The 17,297-nt window shown below is 35.9% G+C and overlaps 1 protein-coding gene across 3 annotated transcripts in view; it reads left to right on the top strand.

Annotated features, from left to right (window-relative positions):
• BCKDHB (branched chain keto acid dehydrogenase E1 subunit beta) overlaps positions 1-17,297 on the top strand; it is a 111,298-nt gene that overhangs the window by 18,797 nt on the left and 75,204 nt on the right. For all 3 annotated transcript variants that reach the window (XM_071741484.1, XM_071741486.1, XM_071741487.1), the window contains exons 4-7: positions 4,352-4,485; positions 5,115-5,270; positions 8,897-9,005; positions 14,385-14,482. In XM_071741484.1, coding sequence (XP_071597585.1) covers positions 4,352-4,485; positions 5,115-5,270; positions 8,897-9,005; positions 14,385-14,482 — 497 coding nt within the window. The remainder of the gene's footprint in view (positions 1-4,351; positions 4,486-5,114; positions 5,271-8,896; positions 9,006-14,384; positions 14,483-17,297) is intronic.

The raw sequence follows: 17,297 nt of genomic DNA, 5'->3' as shown, positions 1-17,297 counted from the left end.
CTTGGAACAAATAAACATGAAGCAAGACAAGCCATTAATAATTGGCTGCATATGTCTGTAAACATGTTCTGTTAGGTTGCTATGAAACTTTTTATTCTGGGAAGCTGAGAACTGTAAGAGTGCTTTAAAGTTGTTGCCCCGTAGGCAGAGAGGATCAGTGGTGGTTTGAACATTTGTGGGTCATTCTCCTCCCTGTTCTTAAAATCACGAAGATCAATCTTTTTTTCATTTAAGTGAAAATTGATAAGAGAGGATGAAGTAATTGTTTTAAAATTACTTGTGCTTTTTCTTTATTTTTTAAAAAAGTCTTTTCAGATTTACCTTATTAGGGAACACTTCTGGTGCATTTGTTATTTTGTTTAACATGCATTTCATCTTTTTCCTGAGTTATTGGGGCGGGGAGGCAGGAAGAATCATCCTTTTTCACATGGACCTGATTGCCATATTCCTTCCATTACTACTTGGAAAAAGGACACCATCCTGTTTAGGTGGATGAAACTAGGGATGTTTATAAATTCAGGCAGGTAAATTGAAATGGGCACCAGCATAACATCTTTTTTCAAAGGCTGATGCACCTGGTTTCAGATAACGTAGAGGTACTGTTTTCACCTGGAGGACAAGTTAGCTCTTGCATTTTGTATTAGCTTGTTTTGAGCTGTATGGCTGATGCAGGTAATAAATAAAAATAAGAGACTACATTTTAGGAAGCGTTTCTTCATTGGTATGAAAATGAAATATGGAAAGACAAAGTATCTTTGGGTTATTTGTTCACTTCAGTCAGATTTTGACTAAGTGGATGGTTGGCAAAGGATGACATGTATGGCTCTTTATAAAAAATTACTTCCTTTTCACATTCTTTTTTCAAAATATGAAAAGTAAAAAATGTGAAATAAATTAGATAAAAATTAATAGGCTTTAGTGCCTTTGATTTTTTCAGTGTTTAAATGACTTGTATTTGTTTCCATAGTGATTTTCATATTGCTTAAAAAAAGATGGGTGGTTAGGGCCATGCCATAAAATTTTAAATGTTTAGGGAAATTAATTAATCTTTTTAATCCTATGGATCTGTCTATCATTTTGTCTTAAAAGGCTAAATTTTATAAAAAAACCCAACCCAATTCAACTGTTGATATTCTAACCAAAGCTTCTTTTCTTATCTGATGAAGCATAAAGTGCTTTAGATTTTGCTTTTAAGAAGGGATCAGTGTTAATGTTGTACGTGTAAAATCATAACCATTTCTGAGCTGTCAGTTTAATTCAGTGACAATTACTTGACTCTTTCTTAAGTGTATTAAGTCACAGTACTTCAGGATTATGCCTTTAATTCTCAAAGGCCAAGTTAGGGGCTTCAAGATGATCATGTTATAGCTGTCACGTTGTATTTCACATCTATTGATTTTCCACTTCATTTATTTCATCATACTCCATCAACAGCAGGATGCTGCCTCTAATATCTCAATTGTACTTCAACAGTGTTGTTAGGATGTCTTTCATATTCTGAATCATAGAGGGGCAAGCTAGTGCTGTAGATCTAACATACTTTTAAATATATTCACCTATCACAGATTGATATTAAACAACAAGTTTTCAAGTTTTTATGAGATGGATTTTTTCACAGGATTGTTCAAGTACATTCCAATTTTCTGTCATTATATAAAATTACTTATACAACTAATGTATAAGGTAATTCCAGTGTACTCTGAAAAATCTGCTAAAATTAAGGTTAGGTAAGCTATGTATGATCTCAGCTTGGGGAAGTTCTTAGGGATTTTTAAAATTTTTATTCTGCTCACACATAAGCCCTGAGAGCCAAGATTTCTTAGGCTGCATGGGAGAGCATGGGACAGATGTGACTGAAATCTTCCCTTCCTGTCAGCTTTTAAGGGAAGAGTTGATTCCTCTGTGAAGCCTTATGAACTGATTTTTGTTAATTCCTGGGACTTTAAGCGAAGACAAAACTGATGATTGTCAGAAGTGATATACCTTAATTTACAAGGACAATAAAAATAAATGACATTTTCTGTAGAAGTCTTCCCTCATCCTGGGTTTTCCAGAGCATTCTGTCTTTCTGCTACTTTGAATGAAAATCTTTCACCACTGGGGCTGTGTTCATGCAGTTGTATTGCCAAGACACGTTGATAGTACTAGTAAAGGAAGAATCAAAATATGCAGAGTGGTAGCATTAATTCAGGATGCTGATGATATAAGAAAAATGCAATGCTACAGAGTTTCTGCCTGTCTCACTTCTTATGCCATTTTTAAGTCTGAAGAACTTTTGAGCACAGTACCTGCAGAGGTTCTTTTTCTTTGAGGAGATGAGAAACAAAGCAGAGATGAGCCACATCTGGAAATTACTGAGATTCATATGCCTTGGAAATGATACCTGGCAGGTTTTTCGACTTGTAAAATGTTGTCTGATCTGTAAGGTACTTTGCTGTGATTCAGAGTTGATCAGGGTAATATTGGGTGTGTTTGACATCTGGACAACAGAACACCACTTTCTTTCAAGAGCTTTCAATAATTTTCTTAATCTGGAATTGATTTTTAATTACTGAGAACTGTGGTAACATTTATCACCAGCAGCAATAGCAGGGAAAGTCATAAGAATTTAAAAAGTTTCTTGGAAGTTTATTTCTAAATAAGAAGCAGCCCAGTGTGCATGGATCCTAAATGTACTCAAAATTGCAAGGATTTTTTTGTTTCAAACAAGAAGCAATACAAGTTGGGAATAACTATTTTAAGAAAATGGTGCTTCCCCTCAAAAAGACAATCTTTAAGGTGTTTGGAAACCTTTCCTTTCTTGTATGCAAGGTTGTGGTGTTTCCTGCAGTTGTGGTAGCCCTTTGGGCTTGTGTTGGCTTGTGTAGCTTTACTGCCACCACTAATACTGTAGTATCATTTGGTAGCCTTTATTTTTCCCACTTGCTCTAAGTGAATTGTGTGTTAGAGACACCTCCTTTGTTGGAGAGAAAAGAGAAGAAGGCAGAGTAAAAGCAAGAACCTGATTACTGGTACTTAAAAAAACCAAAAAATCCCCTCAAAACAAATATACAAAACCTCAAGAAAAACAGAGCAACCCACAACAAAGTAACTCTTGAATTATGAAACTGAAAATACCAGGTAGAGCATGTGGACAGGGTAAAAGCAGTGAGAATGCTTTGCTGAGTGATGTGTGAAGATGAAAGATGTATATTTGAAAGTTTTTAAAAATATGTCTCCCTTTGGTATATTGTAAATACAGCTGTGGACAATGGTTCTTGTCACCCCTTTCTAAAACCTTTTGTTAGCTTCCCTTACCCAGGTTTAACTTGCAGATATTGAAATTAGGAGTCTTCATAGTAAAAACTTGCCTAAGTATTACTTTATTAGTATTTTTAGCTATTTATTTGGTTTTTTATTTAGTTTTATTTCATAGCCACCGGTGTACTCTGTGCTTACTTTATTCCATCCCGTTTGAAGTTTTGGCAAATTCATGCACAATGGATTCCTATAGAAACCTAATATCTATTTCCCAGTGTTCTAAAGGGAAAATTTAATAGTATAACTGGGTTCTTTTTGTTTATCTGCCAAGGGAGTACAGTACTGCTGGCAAATATTGTAAATGTCTTACAGAGGAAATTGCTTTTAATTTCATGAGCTAAACAATTTCATCTTCAGCCATCTGTTAGATTGATGAATATTTGAGAGCTGGAATTCCTGTGACACAGAAATATGTTGGGGCCAAAATGACCTTTTGCATTCCCTCAGGGAGGATACAAAACCCAAAATACATGATTTCCAGTCTTGTGTCTCCAATACCATGAACAGCTTTTTTTCTCTTGTCTTGGAGACAAACCAAATTCAAGGGCAGCCTTACCTTGCAAGAGAGTATGGTAAAAGACAATATATTTTCATACTGATGCTGTTTTAGCTCTATCTGCCTTTCAGTATGGACAGTTAGTTTTGAGTGCCTAAACAAATCTGAATCAACAATAATTTTCTTTACAGGAAGCTTCTTTTTTTTTTAATGCTTAGGATGCTTAGGTATTCTTCGCTCCCTCCCGTAAAAGTGAGAGGGGTATGAATGTTTATCTCTATTATAAATCAGAACAAATTACTTTCCTTGCAGTGATAAGAAGATTGTGAGATACAGAAACTGTTCTTACCTTTAATTTTGTTTCTCCTTGTCTTCTTCTGAGCTGAGACAAGTTAAAAGTATCTATCTGTAATGGTTTTCTATTGTTCCTTCACCTCTAACACCCATCTAAAGAGCTGCTACTTAATTGCAAGTAACTTGTGTATTTCTGGGGCTGTGTTTTTTTAATTAGAGCTGGTGTGTTAAAAGAACTGTGGTTTTTTTGTTTTTTAATAGGTAAAGATAGAGTTTTCAACACCCCCTTGTGTGAACAAGGAATTGTTGGCTTTGGTATTGGAGTTGCTGTTGCAGGTTCTACAGCCATTGCAGAAATTCAGTTTGCAGATTACATTTTTCCAGCATTTGATCAGGTTAGTATTAATAAATTTGAGAGAAGTAAAGAAATCTCATGACTGTTTAAATTACTCTTCTGTTAGCACTAACAGTTGGTTTGAGTGTGTAATTTTTGCAAATATATCCACAGCTGTATTACTAATATTTACACATGCTTTAAGTAAACAGGAAGGCACCAAGGCTAGTTTGAAGGCTCATTAAATAATGGAAATTAAAGACATGGTTTGAAGCAAATGTCTGGTTTTGGTTTTGTGGCTGTCTTGGCTTCAGCAGCCTTAAGTTGCTCAGGCTGTGTCTTCCCAACACCATCTCTCACTTCTCTGCGTGGCTGCAGACGGCTGTGTGTCCACAGAACAAATTACACATTTGAACTGGGCTGACTGACAGTATGGGAATGGGGGAACAACTGGGTTATATGGCTACTCCTGAGACATCTTGAACACACTAAATTATTGCTTCATTTGCCTTGGAAGTTGTTTGCTTTTCCACTGATTTACAGGATTCCTTTGCTTCTAATTCAGTCCTCTGAATCTCATGCATGGTGCAGATGATGTGGTTCCATCTCGTGTATTTTAAAGACTTTATGATTCATAACTAAATGTACTGTGCTGAATGTTATGTTACTTTTGTATATAAATCTTCCTAGATTGTAAATGAAGCAGCAAAATATCGTTACCGCTCTGGAGATCTCTTTAATTGTGGAAGCCTCACAATCAGAGCCCCCTGGGGCTGTGTGGGTCATGGTGCATTGTATCACTCTCAAAGTCCAGAGGCTTTTTTTGCTCACTGTCCTGGAATAAAGGTACAGTAACACTTATTTTATGAAGATTATTTTGTTTGGATTTGTTTGTATGTTTTCTAATGGATCTGACTAGCAATAATTCCGGATGCAGACAGGGGAAGAAGAATGGAAGTCAGTCCACAACAAAATATCTGAATATGCTAATTAAAAACTTCTAAAGAAAATTTCAAGTTGTAAGACTAAACCTGTGTTAAGTGAGAATTTATAGCCATTATTGAAGCAGTCTTTAATAGAAATAGCATTTTGTAGTTGTGTGCTTTTTGCACTAAAACCATACATTTTACATCTGCTCTGTGTCCAGTATGACAAACTAAAAACTAACACTAATAAATAGTAACTTTTTTTTTTTTTTCCCCTTTCTGCACCTGTCTGCTTAAGTGCATTATTGAATTAATTTATGTAAATGGCAGTGTTCACAAACTGAAACACAAGGGGTTCTGTCTGAACACAAAGAATCACTTGACCCAGGCTGCCCAGGGAGGCTGTGGAGTCTCCATCCTTGCAGGTAGTGACATCCTTGCTGTCTGCACATGGTCCTGAGCAGCTGCTCCGGGTGGCTCTGCTTGAGGAGGGGCATTGGACCAGATGAACTCTAGAGGTCCCTGCCAACCATAAATGTTCTGTGATTCTCTGAATGATAGTTTGAGGCAAGCTTTTTATCTTGAGGTGGTGGTGGTCGTGGTGGTGGCATCCCTTGAAACGAAAATTACTAGAATTTGGGTAACTTCTGTGGAGAAGAGGAGGGGTGGGATCTAGTTGCCTCAGACTGAGAACACTTATTTGGCAGTTCTGTTTTTTTCTGAGTAAGTTTTTGTCAATGGACTTGTACTTCCTTGTTAACTGGCATCCAGTTCATTGAGAAATGACTCATAGCTTGATTAATGTGGAATACTCAAGCAAAACCAGTATTTTTATGCTGAAAACACATGTTCATTGCTTACCTGCTGTTTAAACTATTGTCTATATATGATTTTGGAGTTCTAAAACTTCAACTATTACTTGTATACAAGGAGGCCATAGCCATTTCTCCTAATTATTTCACTTAAAAATCTTATATATTAACATTTTATTTCATGGTATTTGAGAAAACCACATTTTTTTTTTTTGGGTGTTCTGTATGATCCTTGAGGTGTTCCTATTCTGAACTTAAATATTTCCCGAGTTGTTTTGCCAAGTAATTGAGTCAAATGGTTTCTTGAGCTAGTCTAAAAACTCATGTAGTTTATTATCATGTAGAAGCACAAGATAACCAAGTCCTGAGATATAGTGGTCCTCTCTGGTGATTAAAACCCTTTCTAATATATAGCAAACTTGTACTCTACTGTGCTTAAGTCTTCTTAATAAATTGGTAATTCAATTAATTTGGTAATTAATTGGTAATTCCAATTAATTGGTAATTCAATTAATTAATAAATAAAATTTAATCACTCTAGGTAATCTAATTTCTTTTCTCTCATCTCTGATTTTTCTTCATGTTAGTTTTTCCCTTGCATTTTTCCTTGGGCAAAGTACTAAAATAGGTTGCTACCACTAACAGCTGTCATCAGTTAAAGGGCACAATAAATCCTGTGGAACTGATGGAACAATATACTATTTTTTGATGCATAGAGAGGTAGTAGTTTAACCTATCTGTTGAATTTTGTATCTTTGTTCTTCTAATACTTTTTGTAAAGCTGTTCATTAATGCAGTTAATAACACTTAGGGTTTTATCTTCAAGGCTGCAGGCCCTGTTTTGAAAGAACCCAAATGAGCTTGTGGTTCAGATGCATTTGCAGATTGCAAAATATTGCATCTATGCATATTGTCTCCAAACTATAGGAAGAAAGGTCATATGTTACAAATTGGGAAGGGTAGGATTGATCTTTGGGAAGAGCAGTTTTCAAAACTGTAGGAGGCTTCTGATTTAGGATTTTTATTTTGTGTTTTTCTTAACTGGAAGGTGAGTTTTTTATAAAGTGAAAGGTGAAGTTTGGAATTCCCAAGCAAAAAGGAGGCTGCACAACTCTGGCTGTTCAGGGAAAGGATTGTAATCATTAGTACTTAAGACAGGGCTTGTTGGGGTAACTAGGACACTGCTAGATGGAAGATATCTTTTGTCTATTGTTATGAGGGTATATGTCTTAATGAATAAGACTGTATTTTGAAATTGCTGTAGTAACTCTCTCCATTCCGTAGTAAGACTGCCCCAGAATACCATCAAGGCTAGAAGCTTTTGTTTCATTTCCAGCTTAAATTTGTTCCTGGCTAAGTTAAATATACAACTTACCTGTCCATGTGAACTAAGTCTTTTTAGTATCACCATCTGTAGTGGTACTGACTTTCAGCTTTTGAATAGTTTTCTTCACTGTGTTCTGACTTAACATTTGTACATAACTAAGGTAAATAAATGAAGTATTTCCTAAAAATGATCCCTAAGGAGCTGCACTAACATCCATCAGTTGGGTATTTTCATTGAATCATGGAGAGGTTTGGGCTGGAAGACACCTCAGAGATCATCTTGTTCCAACCCCCCTGCTGTAGGCAGAGACAATGCCCACCAGACCAGGTTGCTCAAAGCCCCATCCAACCTGGCCTTGAACATTTCCAGGGAGGGGACATCTACAACTTCCCTGGACAACCTGTTCCAATGTCTCACCACCCTCACACTAAAGAATTTATTCCTAATATCTAAGCTAAATCTACCCCCTTTCAATTTAAAGCCTTTATCCTTTGACCTATCTCTACCTGCCCTTGTAACAAGTCCCTCCCAGCTTTCCTCTAGGCCCCTTCAGGTACTGGAAGGCTGCTAGGAAGTCTCCCAGGAACTTTCTCTTCTCCAGGCTGAGCAGTCACGTCTGTTTCAGTCTGTCTCCATAGGAGAGATGCTCCTGCCCCCTGATCATTGTTGTGGGTCTCCTCTGGACTTGCTCCAGCTGCTCCATGTCCATCCTGTTGTTGGGGGCTCCAGGCTGGGCATAGTACTCAGGTGGGGTCTCATGAGAGTGGCAAATCAATTCAACTTTTCCCTTTCATGTATTCAGGTAACATCTGGAGGAATTGCTTAGTTTTCTCTTTGCTTGCTAACAGTTTCAGGTATTTTTTGGTATTTGTTAATTTCTAAATTGAACAAATTTCAGGCTTTCACCATAAGCAAAGGCAGCCAACTTTAAGTAGCTGCTTCACTTTTCAGTCTTCAAAACTTAATAGACTAGAGCTGGATACCTTCCAGGCCTGCTCTAATGGATATTTACTCAAGCAACTGAGGATCACTCAGCTGAATTTTTTTTGGTCATACATCTACATTAATTATACTAAACTTTTTAAAAAAATTATCTGACTGACTTCTGTTCCTTCTACATCAAAATGCTATTTTTAAAATGTTCTGCCTTATCAGGAGGGAGTCCATTAGTATTTAAATCATGGTGTAAAGGGCAGCTATTCAAGTCTTATCAACAGACAAAATGAAATTCAAATTTTACGAGTGTGTATTAGTAATGTAGCACTGATGTTAATTCACTTTCTAAGAACTGTTCAATCTGTACATAGGTCTATTTAAAGCATATAGTTACTTGGTTTTTAATGTTAATTGCAGAAGCTGTTAGCAGAATTGTAGTTTAAATTAACTGTTTTAAAAATATTTTTACAGGTTGTTATTCCAAGGAGTCCTCTTCAGGCCAAAGGACTGCTGCTTTCATGCATAGAGGACAAAAATCCCTGCATATTCTTTGAACCTAAAATACTTTACAGAGCTGCAGGTAAAGATTTATATCCTGTGACTTCAATAAAGCAACAATTTTTTTGTATTCTTTTGTTTTAGCAGCAGTCTTGACTTGTTTTATCTCTAGCTATGCGTGGGGGTTGTGTTCTTAGAGGAACTGTGAAAATTAAATAAGATTTATTACATTTACAGTATGATTCATGCTCAGTTAACTTTGGAAGAGGAGTATTTTGTGTAGTTTTAGGTTAAAAAACCAAAAAATAAATTGAACACAGAGGCATTATCCTTTATCAAATTCCCGTATAAAGTTGACAGAATTCAATCTACTTTCTTTTAGATAACTTCAGGTATTAACTTGGTTTCCATATAAGTCTGTTTTTCCAGAAGAACTGAACATTATCATCACAGTTCTCCCAAACTTAAAATTTGTTGCATGTGGTTAATTTCTAAAAATCTCAAAAATCTGTTCCTGTAGGTTTTAATCTAATGTTGAAGAGTGGATGGTTGCCCTTACTTTCAAAATTTCTTTTAGTCATAGTACACTTTATGGGTCAAACAAGTTTTAACAGCTATCATTATGCATAACTGATTTGAAGATTAAACTGCTTGAGTTGGTTGTAAAAATGACCTTGTTACTACTTTGGACTAGAGAAACTGGACAGAGAACAGATAATGGGTGAAAACAAACTTTGAGTGTGAAGATCATTGGGTGAACAACTGGTAAAACAGAACTCAAGCCATCACTTACCTTTTACTTTCAGTGTTTCTGTGTCATATAGCTTTATATAAAAACTGTGCTTCAATCCAACAATCCAATTTAGATGTTGTGTGGTCTGAAGTTAAGCAAAGGACAAAATGTATTGTACTTTTAACCTTTTAACAACACTTTTCCATCAGTGCATCCATTTTGTTAGTAGATTTATCCTCTTTCTAGAGAAGAGAACAAAAGAATAATAAGAGAAAGTTTTAGAAAGCAGATATCAATGCTACAAAAACAGCAGAATAAGTAAGAAATTGAATATTTATTTGGGAAACTGCTTATTTGCTTTTCTATTTTCAAAGAAGACCCTGAGTTGCCACTGGCAATGTATTTTTAAATTGCTACTATTTTTAGTGTGATGTGATGTACCCAAATGGGTATTGTGTTCCTTTTAAGATTATTGTGTTTTGAGAGCTTACTGAATTTAGCAGCAAAGACCTCTGACTCTTCATTTAGAATTTGAGGCTTAGAGTCCTTTTGAATAAAGAAAAAATGTAAGTTTAAAATTCCTGTGTCTTTAAAACAACCCTTCCCCCTCCCCCAAGTATTTACAAGTCACAAATGCAGAGTTAAAGTTAATAAATACTTGCTTTAATAGTGAAATGGATGGCTGAGCATTAATATGACACAGCTTCTGAGAATAAAGGGAAGTTTCTTTGTTTGAGGAAATGACAAGGAAAGTAATTGCTGAATTGTTTAGTGAACATAAATCTGCCTTTTATTGAAATCTTGAGTAGAGACATGCTGAAGCAGTGGCTGATGTGGTTATGTGCTGGTCAATAACCAACCTCATCTTCATAAGCATAAAATTTCTAAGGGGAATTGGGGCCGTGGCACAAAATATTTCCATGTGACTATCACATTGATACTGTGATTTCTTGCTTTTTTTAAAATAATGAATGTAGCTGGATGTCTTCCCAAATGAACCACAGATCAGCACAGATAAACTGTGCTATTAAATGAAAGTTCATTTCTATATGAATGTTTTCTATGCCTTTGCCCACACAAGCTACAAGAGCCTTAAATTTTCACCTTGGTTATCTGTGGTATTGGAGTAACATTGCCTTAAGTTCACAACATTCCCACCGTGGACAGAGGAGAAAAGGCAGCTTTCAAAGTGAAGAATTTTCCAGTTCATTCAAAAAGTAACTCAGACCTTACCTGTCCAAGAGCCCTAATAACACTGAAAGGAAGGAGTGGATTTGAGATTTAAGTCTTCAACTTTGCCTGCATGTCTGCTAATAGTAAGTTGTAAAAGTTACAGAAGAGATCTGTCTATTGTGTTTGAGTTAAATACAGTTGATGAGTTTCAAATTCTGCACTAGCTCTGATGTGCAACCCCCTATAAACAGATATGTCTGTTTATCTTCAGGTTTTGTGTCTCTGTATATTGTTTATAGCTTCTCCATTTTCCTGATCATCCCATTTAACAAGGTCCTCCATCAGGTAATCTTACTGAAAGAAATGCTCCTGCATTCCCCATACCCTTAGCAATAAGTGGGACTGAGTAGGTTTGGTTCTTGTTACTGCCTCTCATAATATGTTGGTAAAGTTTGTGTCCCTATATGTTCTTCCTTATGGTTCTCCCTCTTCCTGTTATGTCCTTTCACACTGAAAAGATCCTTGTCCAGACACCCCTTAGCAAGCTCATGCTCTCTTCTACATCAGTCATCAGACATCAGACAGTGGTCATCAGAGCTTTTGTGTATGTTTATTTGCCTTCTACGAAATGGAAAGGAGCAAACAAATGTAAACCTTTCTGGGTAAAATTCCAGAGTTAAATATTCAAGTAAGCATATATAGAGAGAATTTTCTTGCTGGTTTGTGAGATTACAATGTTATTGAAGTGCTATGGTGACATCCTCCTAAATGCCAGAGATACTAAGAAAATATCTGAATTAAAAAGAAAAAGGTGCCTTTGATTTATAAAAATAGTTAACGGCCTGTGCAGTGTCAAGAGCAGATAATGATTATGAATCAAAGGAAAAGATGAGTCACCTTGACATTATCGGGTTCAGACATCTTGTGAAGAACCTACTCTGATGTTTTTTGACCTTTTCAGTTTCATTTAATTGTACTATATATGACATGAGTGGTGTAGAAATAAATATGACTTGCATCAATGGTTGTTATAGAGACAAGACAGGTAAGATGAGAAAACGTGTTTTCTTTTTGCTGGTCAGATTGCTCTTTTAGAAAAAGCAGCAGATGGTGCAGCCTCTTAAAATTAACATTATGGCCCTTTTTCCCTGGTAATTGCAAGTGTTTGTTCATTGTTTTATTTAAAATCTATATTTGAAATATTTGACTTAAAAATTGCATTTATCTTATTTGTCTCATTAATTATTATGGAAGAATATGCACAGAATAATTTCATTTGCTACTTTTCAATTGTTAGTGGAGAGAGGCAGAGGCATTTGTATAAAATCCTGTCAAATCTAGAGTTCCCTATGTATTTCTGACAAACTGAATTTTGTATTTAGAAGTGTTGGAATTTAGATAAGGTCATCCAATGGACATCTTGTTGCAGAATGGTTTGCCTATAGTAAGAAATGAATTAATTTATTTAATTTTTAATTTCCCTGTGTGGATAAGACAGTTACACAGAGAAGGGGGTCTTTTTGTATCACATACACTTTCCAGTTTTTCCTCTGGTGCATCCCACTTGAAAACATTCTCATTCATACCAATTTGCCTGCATTTCCATTTGAAGGTCTGGTGGCATCTTCACAGTGTTCTTGGTCTCCAGGTCTCAAATAGATAACAGTGCCATGAAAAGGACAGTTATGCAGTGCCAATTAGTATGGTTGCAGGTTTCATTATCTTCCAGCATCTCTGCTTTCTTTTGCCCAGAGGGTTTTATGATGTACAAAACCTTGAAGCCTGGTTTGCTTTACTGTAATCCAAGAATGTGCAGTGATCAAGGACTGGATGTGCCTTTCCCTTTCTTTCTTTCCTTTATTCCTTTAGTCACTTGTCACTCAAAGAAATTATAACTGACATTTTAGTACATTAAAAATAGTACTTTGCAAAAATAAATGATCTTGTGCTATGTTTAAAAGCACCTTGTGTTTAAAATATTTTTTTCTTCTTTTTGTGATTGAATGGACATGTGGTGTTGAATTATTCTTATAAAAAGTTCATGTTGTATGTTTAGGAAGAAATATTTAGCTACTGTGGATGTATCCTCTGTGCCTGTTCAAGAGAAGTGAAATATCTTTAATGTAAGCATAGGCAAAAAATTTTCTATTGTGAATGGTAGTCAGACTTGGGAACAGATTGCCCAGAGAGGTTGTGGGGTCTCTGGCCATGGAAATACTCCAAACCCAACTGGATATGGCCCTGAATGCCTGGCTCTAGATGACCTTGCTCTGAGCAGGGGCCTTGGACTAGGTGATCTCCAGAGGTCACTTCCTACCTCAACTGTTCCGTGGTTCTGTGAAATTTGTAGATTTTATGTATGATGCTGGGAACAAAAATTTATAAAAATAATCTCCTGTAATAAAAAAATGACTACTTGATATATTGAAAAGTTATAAATACAACTTAGAAGCCAGGAAAAAAGCCCTAGGTCATTTTGCATGTATTTGATCTGCCATACCAATGAAGGAAAAATGCAAAACACTAAATTTCTCTTGCTGGTATCACTAAGTAGTATTCTTTATCATAACTTCAAGAAGCAATTTTGTTCAGCAGGGACTCAGGAGCTATTTTATGAACTATGAAATATGGTAACAAGAAGTGTTGTTTAGAAGTTGTTTTTGTGTCTTCAGAAAGATTTCCACTGCCACTTATCACTTGAATTTGTTGAAGAAGTATTACTTGACTCGCTGATGCATAGGCAAGCTCAACTTTAGATCAAAGCAGTATTTCTTTTAAAATGCAATATTTAGGTATGTTTTATCACACTTTTAATCATTAAACTATTCAATGTCTAGCGTGTTGGAGCACTGACTCAAAACTAGCTCAACTGACCTAATGTGTTTCCATCTGAAAACTGGTGAATGGGCTTTGAGTGGAACTGCCCTAGGTGCCTTACAGAAGACAAGGTGCTTCATTTTTGCCTCTGTAATTGTGATGTTGTTTTTGTGAATAGATAACTTAATTTTTTGCTTTAAAAAAAAAAAAAAGTATAAATTTAAAGCTGCTATAGTTAGAAGTTCACATTTTTTGTGTAGGTTCTGGAAACCATTTCTCTCTGTTTAGGGATAAAATTGTGGAGCATCGTTCTTAGTAGATACCAAAAGTGTACTGGCACAGCTTTTCCTTCTTGCCTGAGTTTAGAATGATTCTTGTTAGAGTACTGCAGTGGTTACTTGAGATTTCTTATAAATTATGGCATTGTCAGTCTCCAAATGTGATGCTGTAGTTTGACTGGGGTACACTAATATAGTACTATTACTATAATTGCTCTGCATATGTATATCTTAATGCTGTGGTATATAACAAATTAAACAACTACACTGAAGGTATTTTTAACAGTGTAGTTGAAAATATTTTTAATTACAGCTAAACTTTTGAAATAAAGTGTAAGTTCAGTCTCTTGCTTTAGATGGCATTCATACTGAAGAAAGTTTTTAGTATATAATTTCATGAAAAAAATTGAACGCTAAAGGAATCTAATGTTTTTTTCCCCCTTTGTTTTTATTTATTCAGTGGAACAGGTTCCTGTGGAGCCCTACAACATTCCACTGTCTCAAGCTGAGGTGCTACAGACAGGCAGTGATGTGACACTTGTTGCCTGGGGCACTCAGGTCAGTAAGGCTCTTACAAGGTGTTTGTCATCCAGCAGACTCTGGGCTAAGGGTTAGGTGATGTTTCAGTAATGTTGCATTCAGGCTTAAGTGCCAAAACATAAACTATGGGCAGATTCCATTGCTAAATGCTTGAATAAATGATTGCCAGTGTTTACAGTTGTATGAAACCTGCTTTTTGTTGTATAAGATTTTACTCATTTCAGGTTGAAGATGACCCTGGAAATGTGGAAGAGGTACCTGTGCATGAGGTTAATGATTTATCTGCAATTATGAAAGTGGTATATGTAAAAATGGGGCAGTGAGATGTGAATGAGGAAGGCAATGGGAGAATTCAAAGTACTTATGCTGAAAAAAAAGGATAAATTTTTACTTCATGATTTTAAAAAGTGCAGCCTGGGGCTCCCTTTATATAGAAATCAACTGAACAGTAAATACTAGCAGAGACTGAGATAGTTTTGATTTTTAGCAGTTATATTGCAAAGCTGTTCAAGAACGTCAATGGATATTCCTTTTTTCCCCCACCCCCAAAGTAATATGTGTAAATGCTAAGAATCTGGTAAAAAAAGACATGTTTAGTTTCAAGAATTATAGGGGAAAAGATTGAGTTTAGTTTGGAATTACCAGGTGCTTTCAACTTAAAATTGAGAAATTTCTATTTTTCTGGCCTAATTATGTCTGAGAATCTTTTAGAGGAGAGCCTGGTATAACTTGCAGCATAAGAATATTGATTGGATCTCTGGTATTATGTGTTTTTTTTTTCCTGTTCTTTTTGTCTGAAAGCTGTAATTTTCAGTGCTTTTCTCTGGCAGTTTCCTTGTCCTGAGGTTATATAGTTACTCCTACTAGTCTTTGAAACTTTGCACTGGTATAAATTGTGGACTTCTTTAATACATTTTCTTGTACTCCCTCAGTAGAAAACAGTTTCTACAGTTCCCTTTTTAAAGTGCAAGTTTTTGCTCCTTTTGGATAAAATCTTAGTCTTCATCATATTCCCAAAATTTATTTAGTAAAGTAATAACTTGAAAGCTGGCTATGGAGATTTAAAAAAATCCTGAGTTTACCCAGCAGTTAGTAATGTAGAGGGGACTGGAAGTGACATCCTTCAAAAAAATTGTGCTTTGGAGCTTGGAAAATGTAGGCAGAGTGTTAAAATAGGTGGTAACAGAAGGGATGTGCAGCCCTTATCCAAACTTAGGAGCTGACCAAAGCAGGGATGTGGCTGTGTGGGGACAGATGCTTAGCACATAAGCAGCAAATCCAGCATGCTCTGGATGTGTCTTCTGCAGATCAAATATGCTCAGTGAATTTTTGCTGAGGGTGTCTGTGGGCTGTGTACATAAACTTGGAACTTGATTGCTAAACGTGCAACTTATCCAAAGTTTCTTATCAAAGGGCAGAGTGATTGTACCCGCTCACTGGTTGCTTCTATGAATTTGGATGCTGAGTAGTTGCTTGGCAGCTGCTGCTTTGGTGGGGATGCCTGGTACTTGATTTCTTGGCTAGTACTAATGAAGGGCAATAAAGGCTTTTAATTCCTCTCCAGTTGTGATCAGTGTTTTATGGTCATTACCTAATTGTTACCCACTGTGAACTAGGTAAACATTTAGGCTCAGAGAAATGGCAGAAACATTGATCCCATGTGTCATGTTGAAAATTTTCAAACCCTGTTTAAACAAATATACTTCAGGCTGTATGTTTTTTATCATTAAACCACTTGTATTGATTTACCTTCTAAAATAGTCCTTTTGTTTTTAGGTCTTACATTATGTATATGTATGTTTAAATCCTTAATCATCTTGCTTCAGGATAGATTTTTGCTTAATGTAGAATTTAGTGCTGCTCTCTGACCTTCAGGCAACTGATGCTGCCTGAACATAGCCATATATTTAAATTCTGTTGTCCTCTAAGCCAAGGTAACCTCATCTAAATTGGTTATTAGGGATAGCCCATAGCCTTATGCCCAGAAATTGCTTGAAAGAGGTAAACTCCCTCAGTCCAAGGCTATATTATAAAACATTCTAACAGTAACGAAGAATCAGTTTATTGACAACATATTAGCAAGAATTTTTTTTTACCCTCTTGCCTCATGAGTAAAATACCTTTAGCTGAGACATTTGTGGAGGGAAATCTTTGTTGTTGTCATAACAGTTGTGTTTCATGTTGGAGCATTTGCTTGCTAATGTTTGCTTTAGGGAAGCCAATGCTTACTGTACATTTTGCTTACAAGTGGTGTATAACAATGTCAAGATACAGTTTTGAATGTGTGTAGCACTGCTTTCTTTACAGTCCATATCCTAAGGTAGCTTATGAAAAGCATGCTAATAGATGTGAATTGATTTACCTCTACTTTGACACACATATTCTTTTAAATACATTCCTTGACCAGTGGATAGCGAATAATGTATTTTAATTCAGTACATGCCTCTTGCTAGAGGGCAGTACTTTTGTTTTAGTAAAAAGTTAATTATAATAATTGGATAATAAAATTTTTAAATTTCTATATTTAATGGGGTTTGAAGACCAGTGAATGGTCATATTGTTGTCTTCATGTCAATATGCTTTGGTATTGGGGGTCAGGGCTGGATATTCACAGGTAGCTATTTATGTGGTAATTACTATCTCTCCTTGCTGTTCCTGAGATAATGTTTTGGAGATGATGACTTGGTAATCTCCTGCACTTTCAGGAAATTGTAGTGTGTGCAGTTACTAGGGCTATTTCTGAATATATGTAATGTTTCTTGCAGACTTCTGTGTGACTGCTACATCAAAATAAATTACTCATCTATTTGGGTCTCAGGTTAGTTATAGTCCC

Source organism: Heliangelus exortis, chromosome 3, assembly GCF_036169615.1.
Source record: "Heliangelus exortis chromosome 3, bHelExo1.hap1, whole genome shotgun sequence".
Taxonomy (NCBI): domain Eukaryota; kingdom Metazoa; phylum Chordata; class Aves; order Apodiformes; family Trochilidae; genus Heliangelus; species Heliangelus exortis.
Note: the sequence above shows the minus strand (reverse complement) of the source record. Positions and strands in the feature narration are given on the sequence as shown.